The sequence below is a fragment of the Drosophila virilis genome, chromosome 3 (genome assembly GCF_030788295.1).
Source record: "Drosophila virilis strain 15010-1051.87 chromosome 3, Dvir_AGI_RSII-ME, whole genome shotgun sequence".
NCBI classification, from domain to species: domain Eukaryota; kingdom Metazoa; phylum Arthropoda; class Insecta; order Diptera; family Drosophilidae; genus Drosophila; species Drosophila virilis.
This window is the reverse complement of record NC_091545.1, coordinates 17,268,296-17,291,491: the sequence shown is the minus strand read 5'-3', so window position 1 is coordinate 17,291,491 and position 23,196 is coordinate 17,268,296. Positions and strand designations below refer to the sequence as shown.

The following is a 23,196-nucleotide window of genomic DNA, read 5'->3' as shown; positions in this document are numbered from 1 at the left end:
ATGATTCTGCTAGAGAACCTTATAACCAGCCATGTTCTGGTTCGAACCATGAACATAGCAGTTTTACATTGTTTTTGTCTATTTCGCTGAGACTTGGGACTGTTTAGGACACTTATTTAAGAAAATACCAAAGATTTTTCTTATTGACCCACATATATTATTATAAGGCCCAATTAACTTTAAGTTTCCAATAGAAAATTTTTTTCGATTGCGGTAAAGGGATAGAATTATTGAAATTTGAATATGCGTTCGCTCCTTATGCTACATTTCCAATACCCAATTGGTTTTTATGGTATCGTCCCGTGGCTGTTAAACTCAAATTGGTACTGTTAATGAAGCAATTAGAAAATGCTCGCAAACAGCTGTTCTTGTTTTTGTTTTATTTACTCATGTTTTTAATAAGATATTCACTGTTAAAATGGGTAATATGTGACAGAATGTGTAAATACAAGCCGGCAGTGTGTTTTGTTAAGCCTATTTTTATTAAAAAGACCAAAGTACGTTTAATTTATAAACATAATTTTATTGCCTATAAAGCGCGCTTATGTAATCTTGTATTTATAAGTAAGGCCGGTCCATGGGCGTCTTTTTGGCCTTCTTGTCACGTGCCCGCGGGAACCAACGATGCTTTGTAGTATGTGTCAACCTCATTAGCTCCTGGCGTGCCACCTCTGGATGTTTGTTTTTAAACGCATTCATTGCCGTTTTCAGCGCAGCCTCCTTAATTACTTCGGATGTTTGGTTCTCGACAATCGTTGGCAGAGGTTTTGTATGCTCGTAGGGGAACGGAGTGTCTGGATGCCAGGCAACAATTGTTTTGCCATTTCTGGTCACTGCCACACTGTCAACAAGTGTTTTTCCACCCACGGCGTTCTTGGTTACAGCATTTATTGGAAAATTTGTTGAAAATAAACGACAGGTAGAATATAAACGTGCGGACATCATTTTCACAAGTGTGACCAGACCATCGTACAGAAAATCTGATTAAGAAATATCGACCAGCCGCCGCAATCTATCGGACGACTGGCAACAGCTGTAAACCTCGGCAATACAAAATACGCGCAAACAATTTTAATTATTTATACAATACATTTAAAAAACTGATAAATTGTGTACAAATAGACCCATACAACTTGTTGATAGCTTTAAATGCATACTCTAACAGTAGAAGCATCGTACAATGCCAAATAATGCATCATGTTGGGGCAGCCTGAGGCATCTGTCGTCAGTAAGTCTCTTGTTTATAGACAAAATTTAACAATAATTTGCTAATACGACATGCAAAAAATAAAACTAAGGAAACGTCAGAAAGGACATCATTCACATAGGAAGCCACTGCGGGCCAAACCAAGTGAGACTTGGGTCTCAAATCGCATCACATTGTAAGTGCTTATATCTTGACCATGAATTGGCAGAATTGGTTATAAACATTCCTCATTAACATTTAGATCAAATATTTCCTTTCAAAAGGAAGGCAACGTATATTTTAAGAGCCAAAGTATGAGTGGCCGCGGCCGCAATGCCCGCCGTTCGGCGGAAAAGGCAAAGAAGGAATTTATTGGCTTTGATGATCCACTCGGCATTGACATGAACATTTCCGTGAAGGATGAAGTAATATGTCCTGATATGTTGCCAACGCCAGACGATGATATATTCGGTATGGTTGACAGTCAAGATTTGGTTGATGAACAGCAAAAAATGCAGCGTTTGTATCCGATGGACATGGGTCCAAATGAACATCACAATTTCAACGATCGTTTGAGCAGCCTCGAGCGCAAAGTGGATTTCCTGCTTAATATAAATACAAAAATATTAGCACGAGTTGATAAAATATGTGAAAACATGAAGTCGGTGACAAAACCAAACGATTTTCCCGTAAAGCATAAGGAAGCATTGGAAGCAATTGATCTGAAAATAGCTAACGATATGGAGAAATATGTGCGTAATATGTGTGCAACTTTCTATTTTTTATACTAATCCAGTTTTACTTAACTTTCAGACAGAGCTATTTAAAAATCTGCTAAGTCCAAGTGGAATCGTTAAAAATATTGGTCGCATCATTGATCAGAAGCTGTTGATGGAGATGAACTACGGAGGGCACAGTTCGAAAGCTGGTTTAAGCAGTTATATTAACCTGAACACAGCGTTATATGGTAAGTAATAAGTATTGTGTTCCATTTTTAAGTATTGTTTAATATGCTAGCACATGCGCTTTTCTACAGAGTCTCAGAGAACGGAAGGTTATACGTTTGATGATTATAGAAAGGATGCTCGCATGGCTTTTCAGAAAGCCAAAAATCGTGTCTATAAGGCTGTATCTGAGGCGAGAAAGCTAAAAAGATTAAATGGCGAAATCGCCGAGAGCAATAATCAAGATAATGACACGAATGAATGTAAAGAAAAAATGGAATGAGCAACAGGCATCTGTATATTTGTAATCACAATACATATGTAAGTGTTTAATTTTAATTAGTTTTTTTTTATTTTTCAAATGGAGGCACATTATTTCCATTTGGTATGTATATACATTTGATATATGTATGCATACCGTTTGTCCATTATGAATTTAAGATCATTGAAACATGATGTACATTTAGCTTTTACTGCATTCTCTCAGTGTTGATGTTAACTAACAGTCATATGAATCGATAACTATCATTTATCGAAATGCCGCTGCTAAATAAAGCGCTAAATTTAAATTGTCTTGTGTGATTAAACACAGTGCTCAATTTAATGAAGGCTAAAAGTGTCAATAGCCGCAGCTTAAGTAATATCTTGAACAAATTGCTTCATTCTAAAGGGCAATCAGTATACAACAACAAGCTCGCATCCCTCTGAAATGCCTGTCAATGTGTCAAATATCAACATTCTTTGCCCACACAGTGTCAAGGTACTTGAAATTTTGACTTTTCAGCTCTTTTGCAGCACGTTCAAAGCTGTTCTCCGTACGTAACGTCACTTGGCTGTCGGCGTTGCCTTCCTTGAGCTTGCTGTTAATATTTTATTAAGTGCTTCAAATTTATTTTGAATAAACACAAAATGTCGCCTGGGCTGGCTCTGGGTCCTAGTAGGACTAGCATCCACTTGGGCCATCACTCAGGCTGTTGCTTGCTTTCTGCTTGTGCAAAATATGCTGCCAATCTTACACTACGCTTATCCGCCGCCTTTAAGCACCAATATAGCAGCGGTATACATTGTTTGCCTGCGGCACACATTCATTAATGTTTTATTATTATTATTATTTTTTTTTTTCGGTCTACGTCCGTGTCAACAGGCCATCCAATGAGTCGCCGGGCAAGCAGGGCAAATATAGATATGGTTTATTGGGGCAAAGTTATTAGGTATTTTGATTTTTATTTAATTTGCATTCTACAGCTCAATTAATTGGGCAGGCGAGGCGTATTAATAGCCTGCAGTTTTATCTAGTCATTGACATAGCCGTGGGCTCGGATCGAGACAACAAAACAAATATCTGTCATTCGCATGCCGATGTTGTTGGTTATGAGCCATAAAAATGGCACAAAAACACGCCGAATGGCCTGAAACGACGAAATGTCGAGAATACGTTGCGTATACGCACGGTTATCGCTCATGCATACATTGCCAACGCAATTTATTATATATATGGAAAAGCTTCGGGCAAAACTATGTTCATGCTCCACGCCCCCTTTGGCCATTCCGTAACGCCTTTCTGTGGATGTTGCCGGCCATAAAAGTCGGCACCATAGCTGCAAATTGTCCCCCATTTGTTTTGCCTGATAATGTCTCAATAAAATCTGTAAGGCAATCCGTAGGTGTTACTATGTGTGTGTAGGTGTGTGTGTGTGTCTATGCGTGTGTGTGTGCTTTTTAGGTGTGTGTTATTACGAATACGCCCGCTACTTACCTAAGCTCGGCGCATATATTGAGCCACCGTAAGCAAACCATTTTGTAATTACCAAAGCTGTTAAATTTAACGACCAGTGTCCCTTATACCTTGTCTCTACTGTTCCCAAAAGCAATGCGAATGTCCTTTATGCAATGCACTTTGTGAGTGCTACAGCCAACAGGCTTTTAATTAAATAGTTTTCATTCGTTTATGATTGCAACACCAGTTGGCTTTAATGGTCATGCAGGAAAAAACATAAAAAATTTAAAGAAAAAAAGCAAAAGAAACAGATTATTTATCTGCGAAGCACCGAATATTCAATACCCTTGCGGAACTAATTCGATATTTCACTGTGATTTCCTGTCGCTTCGTTTGAGTTAGTACTCAGCCAATTTTGGCTCTCTTTTATTTGCCATGATAATAACGATAATGAGTAAATTTGAGTTCTCTTTTCAAAAACAGAACAGTTGTTTGTAAACAGCCTGGTTAACCCGCACAGGTCTGGAATAGGGCGGGGTAGTTCCAGCGGTTGCCTCCACTTGAGTCGGCGTGCTTTGCATGCTGTTGTCGAGCAAGTTCATCGCTAATTGGTTGCTATGGCATTCCAGGCTGATGCGGTGGGGAGCGTTAAATTTTGAATTTCCTCCCTGATGGAGGACACTCTAAAGTCGTGCATAAAAGGTTGCCTTTATTGAAGATATCTATAAGTAAATGTGACTGCAACGAGGAACCACATTTATCAAGATTGCCCGAAGGCTGACAGATTGGCTGCACAGAAATTGACCTTTAATAAGGCTTTAGAATATATATATATATATACTTATTAGGGTGTTGAATGTCATCCTACATGCATTAAACACCTCGTGACCAAATAGATATTTATTTAAATGCTGTATCAACAAATTAAGATACAATTCGTTTGAATTTCATTTATAATTTATTTGCTTATTTGAATTGAAATATGCAAAAGTAAACCCAGTGCGAATTAGGCCTTCAGGTTAATTAAGAAATTAATTTGGGCATATATTTTGAAAAATATTCGCGGTAAATGAGAGCGAATTGTTTTATGGTCAATGGCTTAATTCCGCCTCATTTCAAATTGCATAGAAAATTATGTAATTGATTTTTGAAAAATTATCGAGACAAATTGCTGATCAAATCTGATTATACTTATATTACTTGTACTTATACTTATATTTTCTCTACTATAAATATTTGTAGAAAATTTGACAGTTTCTGAAAAGCTAAAGCGAAATTTGGAACAGCTTTTACTTTAGGTTTTTCCGCAATTTTTTCATAGCTGCCAGCGACCGTCCGCTTGTCAAAGTTCTGCTCAGGCTCTGTTCTGGCTAATTATGCAGCCGAGTGTTAAACGCTTGCTGCATTTCATTTTCACATTGTCAGCGTCTTTTTTTTTTAACAAATAAATTTTTAATTGCCATGGTTTCTGATCTAAGCAAGTTTTGATGCATGGCATAAATTAGGTTTTGCTAGTTCTCAATTGTTCGCCAATGGAATTAACATTGTTTGGTTTACAATTGAACTGGTTGTGGCACGCTGCGTATGATTAATATTCGATAAAAGTTAAATTATTTAGCTGGTTCATAATGTACGTGACTTGTTGTTTTGTTAGACCTATGTCGTAGCATCGTTAATCGAAATATATAAATTTAAGCTAATCAATTTATGGCTTTGCTTGCCACAAATTGCCGAAAATCCCTTGTCGAACAGAGACCGATATAAATACACAAACAAAACAACAAATTACAGATACGACGTCCAAGTTGTATCTTTTCAATTTCGATAAAGACTTGTGCCGATTTGCACGCCAAAGCCCCATTCAAATCAGACACATACTCCCCACATAGTCGTTATACTCAATCGAATGTGTGAAATTTCCTTTTCATAGCTGAATTAAATTCCAATGTGCACACACACACAAATCTACACAAACATGCACACATATGCCATACATATATATATATATATATGTATGCTATATGCATATATATATATACATATATAGTATGAATTTGAGCCACTCCAAAGGGCGCACAGTGGTTGATCTATGAATTTTGATTGAATTTTCAAATGGTTTGGCCTTGAATGGTATTGAATATAAGTTGCAGCGTCAATACTTAAACTTAGTAAGTATAGTATACTAGTCATTAAAATATAATTTAATTTTTTATTCAAGAATTAAGTTAAGGTTAACCCCATATCATATTTCAAAAATATAAATGAAAATAATTATTAACTATTATTATTTTTTTAATTAAACTTCAGTAAAAAAAATTAACTAACTTAAGTTAAGGTTAATTTTATACCATAGCGAAGACTTCTTTGCGATTCTCATTTTTCATGCAATACGACCCTGTTTTTATTTGGTTCCAACTGAACCAGTTCAAATCCGTAATAATGAAACCTCCAAGTAAATGAAGTATAGACACAGTCTTAGCTGGAGCAAACTTTACTTTAAATAAAATAAGGAATGGTTTGCTTCAAAATATAAAATAATTCAACAAAGTTTAGACATTGGTCAGAAAATTATTTAGATATGAATTGACTGGTTCCTTTCTTAATGCAAAACTAGTTCGGGAACCGAATCTAAGGGGAAAACATTTGTTCGAACGGTGAACTCTTTATTTATTTGTAGCTCAAATCTAGACTTTTTTACCACTGTGCATCATTTGTTTTTGCTTCGATTTTGTTTTGCGATGTCGTTCAATTTGAATGCCTTTCCCTTCTAATTTCCTTTATCGAATTTACGATTTGTTGGTCACGTCATCAACTCCGCTCCGATATAACAACAATCCGAATATGTTTTCCATGTTAGTTTATTTCTTGGAGTCGTCCTTTTTTTCCCACCCATTCTCATCTGTTTTTGTTATGCTCCATTATCCAAATAATTTTTGTATGCCAGTCGAACGATTTGTGTTTTATCGTCCGGCAGTTCGGGCTGACAAATTGCGCTTTATAAAAAGACAAAAAAAAAAAACACTGCTGCATAAATCGACAAAAGAACCCATAAAAAATGCTCCCAGCTATTGCCAAAAATGTCGATTGGAATGCTGTGGTGGCCCATAACCTTTGTCAGCCTTGGCATTGACGCATTTCCGTTCGGCCCACGCACCGCTGGCATTTCAAAAGTGCAGCTGCAGTTGCAACCGCCCTCCACGCACACACACACACACACACACAGACACACCAGCGCCAACCTGGCTGTGGAAACGGAAGGAAAACTGCATGGCAAACAAGACAGTAGCCAAGTTTATTTTGCTAAATTGCGGACCCACAAGAGTTTGGCATAAACACGGAATAATACAAACTTGACTGGTAAGCCCCAGCAACAAAAACAATAATATCGCACAGCCAACTCGTTGGCAGCCATGTAAATGGTCACGTCTGGTGTGAAAAACTGTGTGTGCGTCTGTGTGTGTGTGTGTGTGTGTGTGAGTGTGCGAAATCGGTTCACTTTATAAGCAGTTGTAGTTAGTGTTAAGGCAAAGGAAGTTTGCGTCATGTAAACCGAATGATTGTTACAAACTATTATCATGGAACGACAGCATGCATAATGAGATATCATAAAAGTAAACATAAAGAGACTTCCAACGATGCCTACAACATTTATACGTGCTGTGCCTATAATTCTCAAATGGTTTAAGCACAATTTGCTAGTTGTGTACATGCAATGGGCTAAATGACTTTAATTAACTGTTAGAGCACGAGTATAAAACCATTATTTTTAATAAACATGCAAGTGTTTTTGGTAATGCATTCCAATTGTTCCCTATTTCATGATTGTGATACAGGTGTGATCAGCTCTTATAGGCTTTCAAGAATTTAGTTACAGTTTGAAAGTCTATCCTTCAGCCTTAAAGTCCACAACCCAATAACCGAGTAGACTCTTTACGCTTGATATAAGCTGTTATGAGCTGTCGTGGTAAGCTCAGTACGTTCGGATACTACAAATACTCACTTCAAGCTTACTCGTTGGCAAGTGTTTGGTTGAGTTACCATTGAAATTGATTTCATAGTCATTCGAATGAATTGAGTCATATCAAGAACATGAAGTACGCTCACGTTTCCATTGCTAGAAAAATTTGTTGTTCAACTTCGACAATGCAACAAAAAGTGCTCATAATCCGGCGGAAATACGCAGCAATGCAACCGCCATACAATTCCGCCCACCAACTAACTTACTTACTTTTATTATACCCTGTACCAATTAAAAATGTATTAGGGTGTGCTGGTTTTGTGCAGACGCTTAGAGACTTGATATGTGCGGTCATACATATGCAGCAAAACACTTGCGCTTTGGTATATTAAATCTTTTGTATGCCATATTTAAGCGCTGAAAATTTCATAAAGATCGGACTACAAAGACCGAAGTTAAGCAAGAACTCATTTCATATGGCGAGGGGTGGGGGAGAAGAGGAAGCATAGCCACAGCGCGGTAACTGCGCAGCGAACGGCGTGCGTGCTTGTTCTCATTCGTGTGTGTGTGTGTGTGTGTTTGCGTGTGTGTATGTGAGGAAGTTAGAATGTTTGTAACGGCAGCTCGGCGGGTGGGTTCAGGGTGCCCCCATTCTTACTTATTTTTATTGTACTTCGCTAGCTGCGTGTTTGTGTGTGTGTGTGTGTGTGTGTGCGTGTGTGGCTGTGTGAGTGTGTTGTTGGCGTGCATGAGAAACATGCAGCTGGCTTATTGACTGTATTTTTCAAGCACTTTATGTGGCCTGCTTAAGTGTAGCTTGCCAGAAAGGTGCACGTCTGTGGCCACTTAGAGAGTCAAAACTAGGCGTTTCTGGAATATGGCAACGGGCATATTAGCAAATTTAAATTCCACGTAAATGTTTTGGCTGCTAAATACCCTTGTGTGCGGGGGAGGTACCCCGCCTTTGGCCATTTAGTCGAGCAAAAAATATTTCTGGTTGCTGCAGGCAAAGCAAATGGCTTCGACTTTAACAGTTTTGACAGTTCAGGAGAAGGGTTTTGGCGGGGCAATCAGCTAAGCTGGATTGACTTAAGCGCAGCGCTGTTTTTCGCTCAATGAGAGTTGCCAAAGTAGCAACAACAGCAACAACACGAAAGTAAAGAAAAAATCTAAAAACAACAAACAAAATTAAAGAGTGTCAATGACTGGTCGCCCAAGTCCTGGACTCTGTCTTAGACATAGCTAATGGACGGTGGGTTCTGGCAAAGCTGCGCTTAAGTCAATTTGAGTTTTACTCATTTCCCGAAAGCACTCGTTGAGCATGAGAGTGGGTGCAGCGGGGCTGTCAATAATGTCAAAGTTCAGCTGGCAAAAAGAGACGCGTGTTTCCGCTTAAAAGTTTGCGCTGACTATTGATGTTGCCGTCTCCCCCTCCGCATACGACAGATACAAATCCCCAATCAGCTACTCTCTTGGCTCTTGCTGGCCCAGACTAATTGCCATTTAATGACGACGACAATTTGATAAATGAACAGCTGCATTTGGCGCTTAGAGAAAACATACATAAGTAAATCGTGTGAAATGTGGCCAAATCAAACGAAATGTTCGCTGTTTCGGGCCATGTTTCTAACCAACCGCCCGCCCTAAGCCTTGGCTAATAGCTTGAATTGTCTGAAAAATATCTTGAAAACTTTTGATGAAACAATGCAATTTAACAACATTGAAATCTTCCAGCTAAGTTTGGATAAAGCAAATGTTTATGCTTTGGTGCTGGGCATTGTTCAAAAGTATTTTATGTTAGCACAAGCCAATATTAAACCAATTTTCTTTTGGTTTTGGTTAAGCTGTTGTTTTTACAACTTCCTTGGCTTAAGGTGCCGTCTATAGATAACAATAAATTGAAAATCTTGACTCGAATCGGTTCGGTTGAGCAAAAAATTCAATTCTTAAATTGAATCAAAGAAAACAATGCAATCGCATGAGCATTTTACGCTGCAGTACACAAGTGGCTGCTGGAGTCAGAGTGGGCGGAGCGTGGGTAGCTGGCAGCTGGTTTATAGAAAACTCGATGTAATGGCATCATCATCAGCAGGAGGAGCAGCAGGAGCAGGAGCAGCAGCACAGACAATTGCCGTAAAATAAGTGAGAAATTGAACAAGAATTGAAATAAAACCTATTGTTACTTGAAATTGAAAAGATAAAATCTGTCTTGGAATCAGCGAGAGAATTTAGCCGAGTTTCCAAAGATGAAACCCAAACAATTAATTGATAATTTGTAATTGTGTTTTTTGGCAAAGATAAACGCATCTAATTGGCGTTATTTTATGTAAGCATAAGTTATCCCTTGAGAGTATATATATATATCGCAAGCTCAGACCAAGCCAGAATGATGCCTCTATTTGAAATGTATTTAGCCAAGAGTTTTACAATTTTTATGTGGGTTATCGCTGCGGTTTTTTATAGCCCACCTTTTTAAAAAACATTTAGTTAATGGCCAGCTACTGAGCACTTAAGTGTTGTTCAATTTGATGTGGGTTGCATCCAAAGACGCCTACATATTTATAACTATAATTATAATTGGCATTTGCTGGCATTTATGCTGCTCCAACAACCCGTTGTGACCCTTTTGATAACGGTCAAGTTAATTTGTGTCACATTAGGTTTCATAAAAAGTAATATACATATATACAAATGAATATCTGTTTGCTATCAATAAAAATGTTTGTGTAAACTTTTTATTGTCTACCTTGTTGACTTCATATTACTTGTGGCAGTTGTGCCGACGACTTTAAGCAGCTTAACTTAACTTAAGTTCCAGTTGCAAATCGATCAAGGTCTTATTATTTGCAGCTCGCCAAGTTGATAAGCTCTGCAAGATTTTTGAGCATAAAATGTTCCAAAAGTTAGCTCAACAGCGGATAGAAATTGCTTCAAACTGTCATAAACTTTAAATACCAACTGAAAGTCAACGAAATGAACATGGCCAAGCAATGTCAATAACAGGAGCGTAATTGAGTTGTTGAGGGGCGCCCAAAATGTATTGTAAATATTTCGATTTGCTTCAAATGTCCTGCTTACTCTATTCAAGCTTAAATATTGTTAAATAAAAGAATGAAGTTCACATGAAACAAAAGAGGAAATAATTGTAAGTAAATGAAACAAGGGAAACAAGCTTTGATCTCGTCTTAAACAGCTTTAAAATATATTTTTTTATTATTAATTTTTCTAAGGTTTTTCTATTTAAATGTGAATTAAAACTAGCCTTTGAGCTTGTAAAGTTTCAGCTTTTTTATAAATTAAATTAGAATTGTATTGTGAAGGGCCCAAATATTTGGACCAACTCAAGAAGTCCGCCCCTGGAAATCGGGAGAGCGTGCAGAGCGCATCCAGAATTTAAGTTAAATGCGCCATATTCTTGTCAAAAGAAACCCCCGGGCTGTGGGATGCCAGAGACTCAGGCAGCTAGTCAATATCTAACAGGCATCGGCCATTCTCATGGTTAGACACGAATATTCGTTTATATATAAAAATCTGCTTGTATAGCACCCACAACCAGACGCAAACATTTATTCTTGTAAATAACCCTTTGGCACGGCATTTAGGGCGGGCTTTTGCTGCCGTAATATCAGTGCCTGCAGCTTTCATTAGTTCCATGCCAATGTTGTGTTTTTGTGTCCCGGGCAGAGCGCGACTCTGGTGTGCCCGAACCTGAACTGTGGACCCTGCCATTTGACATCAGCATTTGCCAGCTGGTGTGTCGTTTGCTGCTTTGGTTGTTTTTTTATACTCTTCCAGAGGATATTATAATTTTGTAGCGTGATTTGTTACGCATTGCAGCAGACAGCTCTGAATCCATAACATGCATATATTCCTGATAAATATTCTGTGTAAAATCTTCTCCCAGTCCTAAAGTCTTATCAACATGCTGTTAAAGCTATTGACAACTTCCGGATCGGACAACTATATTATATACCTAGTATACAAATGATTGTAATTACCCGCTTAACTCTTCTCTTATCAAGTCCAACTTATTGTCATATTCAGCTTTATGCTAATAAGGGTATTAAGGCTTCGGCGTGCTGAGCATAGTCGCACTTTCCTCGTTTTTTTTTTTTAATTTTAAGCGCATGTAGTTTGTCAGTGCCTGGATGTGGGAGTGCTTCTTGTTGTACCGTTATGTGCAGATGGGTTCTGATTAAATGAGCACCAGGTGATGCAGCAGCTGCAGTCACCTGCTGTTCAACAACATTTCAAATATGCAAATTAAAAAGTTGTTTTCTACGGTGACATAAAAGCGTCAACGCAGAACTATTTAAGCTTCGGGCAAGTTTTAAACAGCCGCAAATGAGAGCAATCATAAGGAATTTAATTTTGATCTAATTTTCGTGCCCTTAACCCATTGAACATGGGAAAAGGGGTATAATGGTTTTGTGCCAAAGTATGTAACAGGGCGAAGGTATCATCGGCAATCCCGTAAAGTATATATATTCTTGATCAGGTCCTTCTAATGCCTGCGCATTACAAGTTTGTTTCCGCTAATCGATAACTTATCCGCTTTTAAGCCTTCGATAAGAATCGATATCGATTAACAAGAGAGAGAGAGATAGAGCGAGAAATGAAAGAAAAGAATGTTAAGTGAGATAGAGAGCAAAGTATAGAGAATGATATAAAATAATGTGAAGTGGAGAGAGCAAGAAAAATTTAACCTAAATTTAATAAAATATCTGTACCTAAACCACATAGTTAAGAAGAAGCAGTAGAATGGCAGAAGAATCTGCAGAAGATTTCCTTGAAGAGTAGTTTTTAAAATTCACTAGCTCAGCACAACACACAAAAATAGCTGAACTTTTATGTAGCTTGAGAAAAGTGAAAGTCAAAAATTATAGAAACAAACATTAGCCTTACTTGCCGTTAGCTATAAATATATAAACTTTTGTCGAATGGCCAGTTGGTTTTGTTCCAGTTAGACAAAAGTAAATTGATTGTCCTGCAGGCTCTGCACTTTCGACTGTGTCGGCAAATGTGCTGGCTGTTGCCAGCTTAGGCTGTGCTACATTAAAGGCAAATGCAAATTAATTTGCTGCCCCTATAAGTTAGGTTTGGCGCGTGCGTTGCGCCTCTGGTCGAAATTAATTCGAAGAGATGGTTTATCCGGTGCGCCTAGATGTATGCAAACTTTCTTAATTATACGCCCCAATGACCAGAGGATGGCTGGCGGTTGGAGGCCCTGCACTGGATGCTGTTGAAACTTTTGCTGTTTAGTATTTTTACCAATTGAACTGAGAATTCCTTATTTGTTCGAGGCTAAATGAAATGTTTTTATTAAATATTCAGCACTTACAACTTCGAAAAGTACACTGTAAATGGATAAACTGGAAGTAATAATAATAAGTAATTATATATTCTTGATCTAAAGCAACAGGGTCGAGTGAAGAATATTTGAGTCATAAAATTAGAAATTTATTTTTGAATGAAATATTCATGATCTGGGGCTTATGTAAATATGTGTACTTGATCAACATGTCGAAAATATTTGAGCTGGAGACTATTATTGTCTTGATTTTGGGTATATTGAGGCATTTAAATGCTATAAATATGCCGTACAAGTTTTATGATGGTTAGAAAATAAATACAGAAATTATTTAAGAATGAATTATTCATGGTCTGAGGCTTAGGGAATGCGAAGCACAGCCACTGCCAAGTGTAAGCAGCTTGAGGCTTGCATGTTTTTGTTTCTGTGTCTGTATTTGTACTGTGTATGAAATTTACTGCGATTGCATGTTAAGGGAAAGCCAAAGCATTTTTCTTCTCGACTCGCCAGTAAATTTGTTCTTAAAATAAAATGCAGTCCAATTTATAGCACAATTAAATGACATCTGGAATGACCAGATGAGGTTGCACAGTTTTTGGTCTATTTAAACTGAATGAGAAACAGAACAATTTTCGAATTAAAATTAAAAATTAAGCAGCTTTGCAGGCCCTAAAAGCCTAAGTACATTTTTATGGCATATCTAATAAGTGACAGCTTTGGTCCCTGCCATAAAAGCCGCACACATGAATGGGCTGTTGGTGTTTCAGGCACATGTGTCGCATACAGTATACGCACATCAAGGACTTTAACTAAAGTTCAAATGGGATGAGCCGCGCACAGTGCAACAATAAACTGACTGACACATTGACATTCATAAAGGGTATATATAGTATAAGCGCCCCTTCATAGTAGAGTCGTGTCGCGTATATACGAAAATTGTAGTCATAAAATATGTAACATTAAGCACTGGTGGGAAAGTTGTCCTGCTTGCATATAAATCAGCATTTAAAGGGTATTCTATTTTTTAATTACAAGATAAATGCACGGAGCTCATAAATTGTCTGGGTAAGCCACTAAAAAGTTTTGTCGATAGTTGCAACCGCCTCCGTTGGTTGGCATCCATAAAGACGTCATTGCCAGCCACCCACTGGTAAGAAAAATGATCAACAAATTAGCTGCCGAGCGTTGCAGAGGGCACGGAGTGTGGGGCACTGAGCATAAGTACTTGGCCATTTTGTTAACTGGAGCATCACATGGCACATGGTATACGATTTTGAGGCTTTTAGCTGCTGCCTCGTAAATATTTATAAAGCATTAGCTTAACAAAGGAAACGCAGTTTAAGTTGTGGAATAAAGCCCGTTTAATTGGCTCAGTTGGAAATATTTAAGACTGAATTAAGTCAAGTGAAGTCAAGTTTACAATGTGCTGTTTAACCCCGATAAGATTCTTTATAAAAAAGGGGTGAATAAATTTGGATCAAGTTCGATATAACTAGTGTAGTTATTCTATAATCGAATGGTCACCCTAAAAACTAAATGCAGCTGGAAACAAACATACTAAAAAAAAAAACATTTAAATGCGCTGTTAAATGAATGGTCACACCGAACTCCTTGCGATCATTTGGAGGAGAGAAAGAGAGGCGCGGCAGGTGAGTAAAGCTTCAAAGCAGTAAATGTTGAGAATATTCCAGTAACATTCATGAAGGTAAGTTTCTTTTTCTTTTATATTTAGGTATATTTATTAAAGAATATGTAGGGTACTCGCTACCAAGTGTGAGCGCCCGAGTAAACTGAGACAGCAATTATAATACTCAACGTTATATGCCGAATGGATGAATGAATGAACAATTCGAAATTAACCTATAAACGAAAGGTCACATTGAAGACGCAGTGCTGCCAATCAGTTGGGCTCAGTTGGAAGAGAGCAACAAATAATTGCAAATTGATCAGAGCAAAGGCGAAACATTTCGAGAAAGTATTTAAATAACGGGTCATCATAAAAGTGCAGAAGGCATCATACTGGTGAGTTTTTTATTTTTATTTTCTATAATTTCGATTATATTTTATTTATGTATTATGCGGCATGCAAAGTTCTTGTTGCCAAGTGTGCCTGCTGAGAAAACTAAAAAAGTCAATATATGTTATAAGCAAATGGTCACACTGAAGGCTCAGTGCTGCCAATAATTTGGGCACTTTCAAAAGAGAATAACAATTTAAAGCAAGATGCTCAACGAAATGGCGGAGTATATTATGTACATATGGTCACCCTGAATGCATTGTGCTGCCAAGGCGTAAATTGAGTAAATATTGGGAACAACTTAAACGTAATAACATTTCTAGTTACCTTGAATGGACGCCAGTTCACGCTGGCTTTGAAGCCAGTTACTTCCGGTTGCTTTTAGTTTAGTCAAAGCGAAAGTATGTATCTTAATCCGAAAGTTGGTAGCCTTGGTAAAAAGTTGGACACGCGTTGGCAATTACGCATTGGCCAAATGAAATTCAATACGCTGTAATACGCGGCATACTACATAGTACAAACTAAATACTACATACATAATAAGTATGTACATATATATATAGTATATAAGATATTGGAGATTATTGACGCTTCTTGTTGACACTTGATCATTAATTATATTTGCGCGTGGCGGGGCTTCGCATGGAAGGGCATGCGAGCACTTGCGAGCAATCATATAGAAAGCGGCCAAGTTAATTGATTAACGATGAACGGGCGGAGCGCATCGGCCGGGACGGGGAATCTGCGGTTGCGGATGTGCGTTGGCCAAAGACGGGCAACCATTCGCAACAGGAGCACAATTTGCTTTATTAAATTGCCATTAACAGTGGCCGTGGCTTAAACTGGCTAACTAAGTGGGTCAGCGCACGTTCCCATAATCATACGCCATGTGGTACGCCGGCTGATTAGACAGGGTAGCATGACGTCTAGTTGTCGGGTGCTGGCCAGCGCAGGGCCATAGCATTTAACGCATTCGGCTGTGGCTAGCAGAAACATACAAAAATAAAAAACTGCAACTAGGCCATTTGCCACGCCCTTAAATCAATGCTCAGTCTGTCGCCCTATCTCTGTGAGCGTGGCTAAAATGATTTATGATACGAGCGGCAGTTTGTATGGCCAGTCGCCGCCGGACACGAATGCAAATGGCAATGGCAACAGCGAACCGAAAGCAGCAAATAAAAGCAAATATACATGTGCGCTGGTTGGCTCCACGAATTGTGGCAACCAGATACAGATACGTGGCGCAACCGAAACGTTTGCACTTATTGCATATAAGCGGAAATTATGGCTCGAAGTTTGCGTTGACTACGTTATAAATTACAATGATTGACGTTGCATGTTTGGTGGTGCTTCGTTTAATCATACAATACGAGTGCGTAAATATTTAATATTATCGCTGGAAATTAAGCTTCGAAGTCCCTGACACAGATAAAAATGCATATTCATAACTAAAATTACAGTCATCAGATATTATTCTTGTGATATCCTCGAGCTGTCAGTTATTTGCTCAAGTGCAAAATTGATGATCATGCAAAGAGTTTCAAATTGACTGCTTAGTAGTCTTAAAACTATAAGTATACCCTGTAACTGCCGCCAAGGAGTTGTCACAAAGTTCCTTGCAGCGTCTGTAGAACAAGAAAAGAAGCTGATGCTAGAAGGGGTTGGCATGGCTTAGCTCTTAGCTTTATGCTCGGGCTTCTCAACCTTAACCTTCCAAAATCGAAAAAAGTTGGAAAGTTGGTGCCTGTGCGCAACTTTATAGAATTTGTTTCTGCTATTCATCATATTTGCTGGCATTCAGATCTCTAAGCTAGTTTGCTGGCATTTTAGGTGCTTGAAATGAATATTCAACGTGTTTGAAATTCTGTGCAAACACTCATATGAAAAATGAGCCGGGTGAGTGCTACGTTGGTTTTTTGCCAAGGGCTTTCAATAATGTATTCATACCTTGGTTGGAAAAATATTGTGTTTTTTTCTTTTCCCTTTTCTGTATAATTGCCTGCATTTAAGTAATGTATGCGCTTCCAGTAGTTGATTAATTATAATTTTCGTTAAAGGAATTTTATACCCTTGCTATTTCTCAAATGAAATTCTTTGAATGACGAGTGAAGCTTTATGATGTTTTCTGCTGTCCAGTTTCGTGTTTCGGTTTCTTTTTTGTTCTATATATATATATATATTTTTTTGTATTTTTAAATCTGCCAAATAAAGAGCTGGACGCTTTGCCGTGGTTTGTTCCGTTGACGATAGCGTGTTGGGCTTCCTCTCGCTCTCTCTCACTCGCTATTTGTCTCCCCCTCCCACCCCAAATGCTAATCTGTCACGCCCTAAGGGATTTGCCGCACTTTGGTATTGTGCATACGCAATGTGCGCCACAGGCATTTAATCGTCATGGGAGCTTCTGTTGCATTTTGCATTTACCTCTTATGTGGCGCACAGTTTGCTAGTTAGTTGACATAGCTATGAAGCGTCTGTAACAATAGCTGGAAATTGTATACCCTTTCCGAGGGTCATTTGGTGATGATAGCTGCAATACATTTGGAATGTCATTTTCCTGTTCATGTTCAAAGCTGTCATACAGTTTTAAAGCTATCCTAATTATTTTTATTAGAGAACAATTCTCATAGCTTACCGATAAATAAAAAGTAGATAAATAAAAGGGTAAATGCAACGTTTCAGAAAATGTGAATGTTTTTATGTTCCTCCTTAAAACAAAAATCTGCTGAGTTGCGTAGCAGCCGGACGCCTTAATGAGCCACATCTCAAATGTCAAATGCTGCTCAACATGCATTTAGTTGGTAATGAAAAAAAAAAAGAAAAGAAAAAGCTTAAAGGTCCTCTAGTTGATGGCTTTCGACTCGTTATCCTATGTTTAACTTGTCACACACATGCATGGGTAGTAAATCTTTAAGGGTATTACCCAGGTTAATTGAAAGATTTAATTCTACTGAATGTACTGTGTGCTAATATTTTTGTCGCTTTTGAGGTCTATTCACAAAATATCTTGCGATTTTTTGCACTAGCAAGCGTGAAAATTGTGTAATTCTAAATGTAGCTCTAGTTTAATCTTCTGCACGTTGCTTTCCCTAAGGGAAACTAAACATGGTGTGGTATTGAAACTTAAACCAAATTTGTATTTTATTCTGAGGATTTGCGAACAAAAACTGCAATACTATGGGAATGCTTTAACATGCCCGTGTGGCATTCATTCAGACAGATTGTTTTCATCCGACAATTGGAATTGCGTCAAAGCAAAATCAATCACAGCAACGGCAACCATACTTGAGGCCTTGTGATTTGTGCTGCCTCTACGAGAGGAGAAGTTGAGAAAATGATGATATCTGCGCATGATTTATGCATGGCCGTTCGATAATTTAAAGCTGTTGCCATTGTGTCTGCCTACTGTCGTCCGATTAGTGGCAAGTGACAACACAGCCGCAGTCGACGTTTTGCAGCAAAACTTCGATGCCAACTGTGTGTCTCTCCACAAGTTTTGTAATTGCTCAGCGCCGAGCTGCTAGCTAAGTAATTAACATATAAATCAAGTAAATTTTTGCTTTATTTTGCTGCTGCCAATTTGCTCAAGTCTTCAAGGTATTAATTAGAAACGCCGTACATTAACACACGGGCCTCCGAACCTAACTTGGTCTTGTTAAACTTAATAAAAAAGTTTCGCTTTTTGCCCCATTTCCTTTGGGCCAGCTTGACGGTGGGACTTATTGACAACTACCTGGCCCTAAACATCAACAACCAAAGCAGCCGCAATAGTCTTAACAAACTTTGTCTGTTCAATTTGGTTTTTGATACATTTTTTCCCTTTTTCTTTTTCAAGAGAAGCGCATTTTTGATAAACTGCTCAAACTTGCTCAAAGGCATTAGCAAGGAATTCTTAAAACAAACGTTTTTCACTGCTTCACTAGTCCTGGACCTTTATTTGGGCGCGGGCTCTGTTTACCTGGCTGCCAAATCAATTAATCAATCAAATTCATTGGGCTTGGCTAAAATTTCGAATTCATATGAAATTCAATTAATTATTTGCCCCTATTTAGTTTACTCTGGCATTATTAAGATTTTAACACGACTAATACTTTGCGAAAGTCTGATTTATTTGCTTTTATAAAGTTTATTTTATATCCAATTAGCTCACACAGAGATCTCACCCAAACAAATACACAGGCATTTTTTCGGTTAGATTCTAGTATTTTGTCAAAAACACCTCCAGAGAAAACATTTATTAAATAATACCAATGGGTGGAAAATAAAAACGTATACGTATATATTTTCGGAGAATTGTGATACGCCCTTTGATGCTTTTCATTGGATTTAATAACAAAAATTGTATTTTAGAAAATCTTCAGTAAAATATTGGTAAAGAAAACTACGCATTCGACCGCAATGATTCCATTTGGCTATAAATAATATGTAAAATAGTTGCTAGTTTTTGATTTTATTGAATTGGTCAAGGCCTTGTGTTTCGCTCTGAAGTGCAATTCAAATTAAGGCCGTGTACATGTTTTAATTATACATAAAGCGTGCATTAAATATGTATTTAATTGTTGAAATTGACAAAAGGTTCAGTGCTGCTGGCTGACGAATTCCCATAGAGCAGTAACAATGCTTGATTAACAAACAGCTGACTCGTTGATTGTTTCGGAAACTGAAATATCTCAGAGTTCTGTGTGAACGACAGATTTTTGGAGAGACTTGTAAGCCAACCATTGAATTTTCAAAACTCCAAGCTGTAGTCGGATTCCATAATTGTGGTAAACACTTTTTTAAAGCATACTTTTCAGCTGCTTACAAAAAGTTGCTCTGGCTTTGCCATTAGAGACCTAAAAGGCCTCTAAATTTGGTTGTCCAATTTGCGGTTCTGCTGTTTAAAATGGTTCGCTTTCACAATATGCTTTGGGTATGGCTGGCGGCCATTTGACACGACTAACGACACACAGCCTAGGAAATCCGCTAAATTGCTGCGGATTTATGCGAATTCCAAAGCCGGCCAAATAGCCGGCGAGCAAACACGTTTTAATGAATCAATGCTAAGGTGCGGCTGGACAAGTGTCGGCTCTCGGACACGCTTAAGCTGAGCGCCAGAATAACAGCAACACCCAAGTCAAATGCCAATTTAATTGGCGCCGCGGGTGTCCAGAGCCTGATGCTGACAGACGCTCCAACGATTTGGACAGCACACTAAAAGGCGCCTCTTTCTGTCGCGATTCTTCTTTCATGTTCGCCTTGGCCATTCCATTGCGCTCAATTAAAAGTTGCGCCAATGCTCAGCGGGCAACTGGACCGCAACACTCGGCTCTTCAGCCCAAATAACAAATGTGCAAAGTTTAGTGAATTAAATGCGTCAGCGATGACCTTGCAGTCGGCTCCTGGGTGACCATTGTCAGCCAATGTCTAGCTGCGCGACAAGGCGCTAAGCTGCTCTCCTAGCAAAGTTGCAAATTTCTAGAGAACTTGACTTTACGCTGATAAGTTGCGACAAGAGTCTTATTAATGCCAAGACAGAGAAAACGCTGCCTTTTTGTATAATTTGTTTGACATTAGGTTAGCTGCGCAGAACTGACTAATCTAAATTGGCTGTCATTAGCAATATAACTGGCAGTTACTTAAGCTTTAACTACTTGGGAATTATAAAATCAATGTTGGTGCTGATGTAATTTTTCTTTATTTATATGTTAATGGAACGCTATTTATTTCATTTTTGTTATTAAAAAATGTATATTGCACCAATATAAATCCAGAGCGTAGTTTTTGTAATTTCCAAGTAGTTTAAGCTTAACTAACCTTAAATTATTTTGTTAATGCTTTGTTAGTTCTTAAAAGTTTGTGGAAAATAAAACTATATCAAGCTCAGTATTGAGAAGCACACAAATCTCTACTTTTGGCATTGGGATTTCATATTTTCTCTATTTTCTTTAGTTTTCACGAATGCAAGAATCAAGTCCGAAGACTTTCATATGAAAATATGTTTTCATCATAAAAACAGTTTTCCATTTAAAAAGCAGTGATCCATGTTTTAGCTGTAGCACACTTACAAGGCCTTACTAAACGAAACTGTCTAAAACTAAACAAAAAAAAAAAAAAATAAAGAGGAGAAAAATTATTGTTATAATAAAATATTAACTACTCAACACACACTGATCCCGGCTGCGGTTATGAATACGTCAATACCCAGCATACAAATAAAGAAGGGCGTCTGCCAGCTGCTTGCCCTGAACAGGTTCAGTGTGCAGCAATGGCTGAAAACCTTCGACACGATGATCTTCGATGCGGATGGGGTGCTTTGGAATTCGGACAAACCGATACCAGGAGCACCAGAGACATTCAATGCGTTGCGTGCCATGGGCAAACGGGCATTCATCTGCACAAATCATTCGGCATCGTCGCGGCAAAAACTTTGGTGCAAGGCCCAGAGCATGGACCTGCTCATAGCCGAGGACGAGATACTGTCTTCATCGGGCGCACTGGCTCGCTATCTGCAGGAGCGTAAATTTAAGGGCAAGGTCTACATTGTCGGCGGTCAGGGCATCGCCGATGAGCTGACAGCCGTTGGCATTGAATCGCTGCCAATGGACGAGGCTCCCGCTTTGGGAACTACATTGCGCGAGTATGTCGAACATATGCCTATGGATTCTGCTGTAGGTGCTGTTGCCGTGGGCATTGATAACAATTTCAATGCCTATAAGCTGTCGAAAGCCTGCTGCTATTTGCGGAACCCTAAGGTACTATTCCTGGCTACCAATAATGATCGTTCATTTGCTGTGACCCCGGAGCGCCATATACCTGGCGCTGGCGTCATGGTTTCCGCCGTGCAAGCGGTGGCCAAGCGTCCACCGTTTACCTGTGGCAAGCCCAATACTTACATAGTCTTGCATCTGATACGTGAGGGCCTAATTAAGCCGGAGCGCACACTCATGGTGGGCGATACGTAAGCTGCTGTTTTATGAGTTGATCGAATCTGCTTTTGATTAACTGATTTCCTTAGTTTGTACACGGATATTCTGTTTGGCTACAATTGCGGCTTTCAGACTCTTTTGGTGGGCACTGGCAACAATAATCTCAAGGATGTCGCTAAGGCACAGGAGTCCAAGAAGCCACTAATGTACCAGCAAATTCCAGATCTATTTTTACCCAAGCTTGCGGATTTGTATAAGTTCCTACGTTCCAAAAATGGTTAATTCAAACTTCTCCAAACTTCTCGTTCATATGAGTGTCTATAGTCGAATAAAGATATGCTGCAATATCCAAAAATGGAGCATTCGAAATGACCTCCCTGTCCAAGTCCTCTTTGAGTTACGCTCAAAGTCCTTTTCGATATTGAGGAACTGTGACGAGTTATCGACAAAGTATAATAGGCTCGTTGTGTCATTCTCTAGCTCTACTCGCTAGCTTTCTTCTTACCGAGAGCGAGAGCCATGGGTACGGAGTATAAATAGTTGAATAAGTTCTTTATCAATTTTGCTGGGCAAGCTTTACTTTGAAAGATTTCTTTATAAGAGACATGAGGCTTTTGATTCTTTGGCTTTGCCAAAATTGTTGTGATTTGAGTTGATACTCTTGATGTGTGTACATTTTGTATTAAGGTCAAGTCTGGATGCTGGAAACAGCCCATGTACAGACTTGATTCCAAATGTATCTTCTTTTGCTCTAAAACTGTGAAAGATGTAGATTTCCCCCTCAGTAGGCGTGAATATATAGTCTGAACGTAGTATCTGACGCGGGTATAAACTCGTATTTATTTCAAATTTTAAGACAAACTTGAATAGTGTTTTTTACACAATTCCAATTGATAAAGGCAACATAATCTCGACATGAATAGTAACTAACAAGGCACATAAAAAATAAAAATAAAAAAAAAAAATATCCCAGACGAACGCATTTTGCACAAAACCAGAATATACTCTTTTGCACTTTTAGAACGACTTAAAAAAAAAAGGGGGCAAATAAATGTGTTGCTTAAACAAGTTGTAGAGTGCTTTGTCTGGCGTTGGCAGGCAAACAAATTTTGAATTTTTTGAATCGAGTAAAAACAGAAATGCGCATTTGAATTGTAT

General features: G+C 38.4%; 3 protein-coding genes and 2 long non-coding RNA genes across 7 annotated transcripts in view; 3 read left to right on the top strand and 2 right to left on the bottom strand.

Annotated features, from left to right (window-relative positions):
• Window positions 1-502: 502 nt before the first annotated feature.
• On the bottom strand, window positions 503-965 carry mRpL42 (mitochondrial ribosomal protein L42). The gene has a single exon (XM_002047712.4). The coding sequence runs from the start codon at window positions 943-945 to the stop codon at window positions 559-561; it is 387 nt and encodes a 128-aa protein (XP_002047748.1). The 5' UTR covers window positions 946-965; the 3' UTR covers window positions 503-558.
• An 8-nt stretch (window positions 966-973) lies between these two features.
• On the top strand, window positions 974-2,469 carry LOC6623131 (uncharacterized). 3 transcript variants are annotated; one of them, XM_032434967.2, is made up of 5 exons: window positions 974-1,228; window positions 1,299-1,382; window positions 1,471-1,938; window positions 2,000-2,153; window positions 2,223-2,469. In XM_032434967.2, exons 3-5 carry the CDS (start codon window positions 1,501-1,503, stop codon window positions 2,411-2,413), a joined length of 783 nt encoding a protein of 260 aa, XP_032290858.1. In that variant the 5' UTR covers window positions 974-1,228; window positions 1,299-1,382; window positions 1,471-1,500; the 3' UTR covers window positions 2,414-2,469. The 3 variants fall into 3 exon arrangements, with proteins under 3 accessions (XP_032290858.1, XP_032290857.1, XP_002047747.2); XM_032434966.2 differs by having other exon boundaries at window positions 1,449-1,938; XM_002047711.4 differs by having other exon boundaries at window positions 974-1,382; window positions 1,449-1,938.
• Window positions 2,470-6,332: 3,863 nt separating this feature from the next.
• On the bottom strand, window positions 6,333-13,104 carry LOC138911116 (uncharacterized). The gene is made up of 3 exons (XR_011416447.1): window positions 12,711-13,104; window positions 6,546-6,840; window positions 6,333-6,475 (listed from the first exon to the last, which is right to left on the bottom strand). It is a non-coding gene; the product is annotated as an uncharacterized lncRNA (long non-coding RNA).
• A 1,748-nt stretch (window positions 13,105-14,852) lies between these two features.
• LOC138911148 (uncharacterized) overlaps window positions 14,853-23,196 on the top strand; it is a 63,499-nt gene continuing 55,155 nt past the window's right edge. Inside the window, exon 1 of the long non-coding RNA XR_011416514.1 lies at window positions 14,853-15,138. This is a non-coding gene — a long non-coding RNA (uncharacterized lncRNA). The remainder of the gene's footprint in view (window positions 15,139-23,196) is intronic.
• Window positions 21,195-23,081, top strand: LOC6623233 (glycerol-3-phosphate phosphatase). The gene is made up of 2 exons (XM_002047710.4): window positions 21,195-22,070; window positions 22,128-23,081. The coding sequence occupies exons 1-2, from the start codon at window positions 21,298-21,300 to the stop codon at window positions 22,318-22,320; spliced, it is 966 nt and encodes a 321-aa protein (XP_002047746.1). The 5' UTR covers window positions 21,195-21,297; the 3' UTR covers window positions 22,321-23,081.

Excerpts from the sequence above, each read along its gene's own strand:
- mRpL42 (XM_002047712.4), bottom strand. The coding sequence starts at position 945 with ATGATGTCCGCACGTTTATATTCTACCTGTCGTTTATTTTCAACAAAT.
- LOC6623131 (XM_002047711.4), top strand. The coding sequence starts at position 1,279 with ATGCAAAAAATAAAACTAAGGAAACGTCAGAAAGGACATCATTCACAT. Across the intron at positions 1,939-1,999 it reads CTAACGATATGGAGAAATAT|ACAGAGCTATTTAAAAATCT; the intron begins GTGCGTAATATG and ends CTTAACTTTCAG. Across the intron at positions 2,154-2,222 it reads CCTGAACACAGCGTTATATG|AGTCTCAGAGAACGGAAGGT; the intron begins GTAAGTAATAAG and ends GCTTTTCTACAG.
- LOC6623233 (XM_002047710.4), top strand. The coding sequence starts at position 21,298 with ATGAATACGTCAATACCCAGCATACAAATAAAGAAGGGCGTCTGCCAG. Across the intron at positions 22,071-22,127 it reads ACACTCATGGTGGGCGATAC|TTTGTACACGGATATTCTGT; the intron begins GTAAGCTGCTGT and ends TGATTTCCTTAG.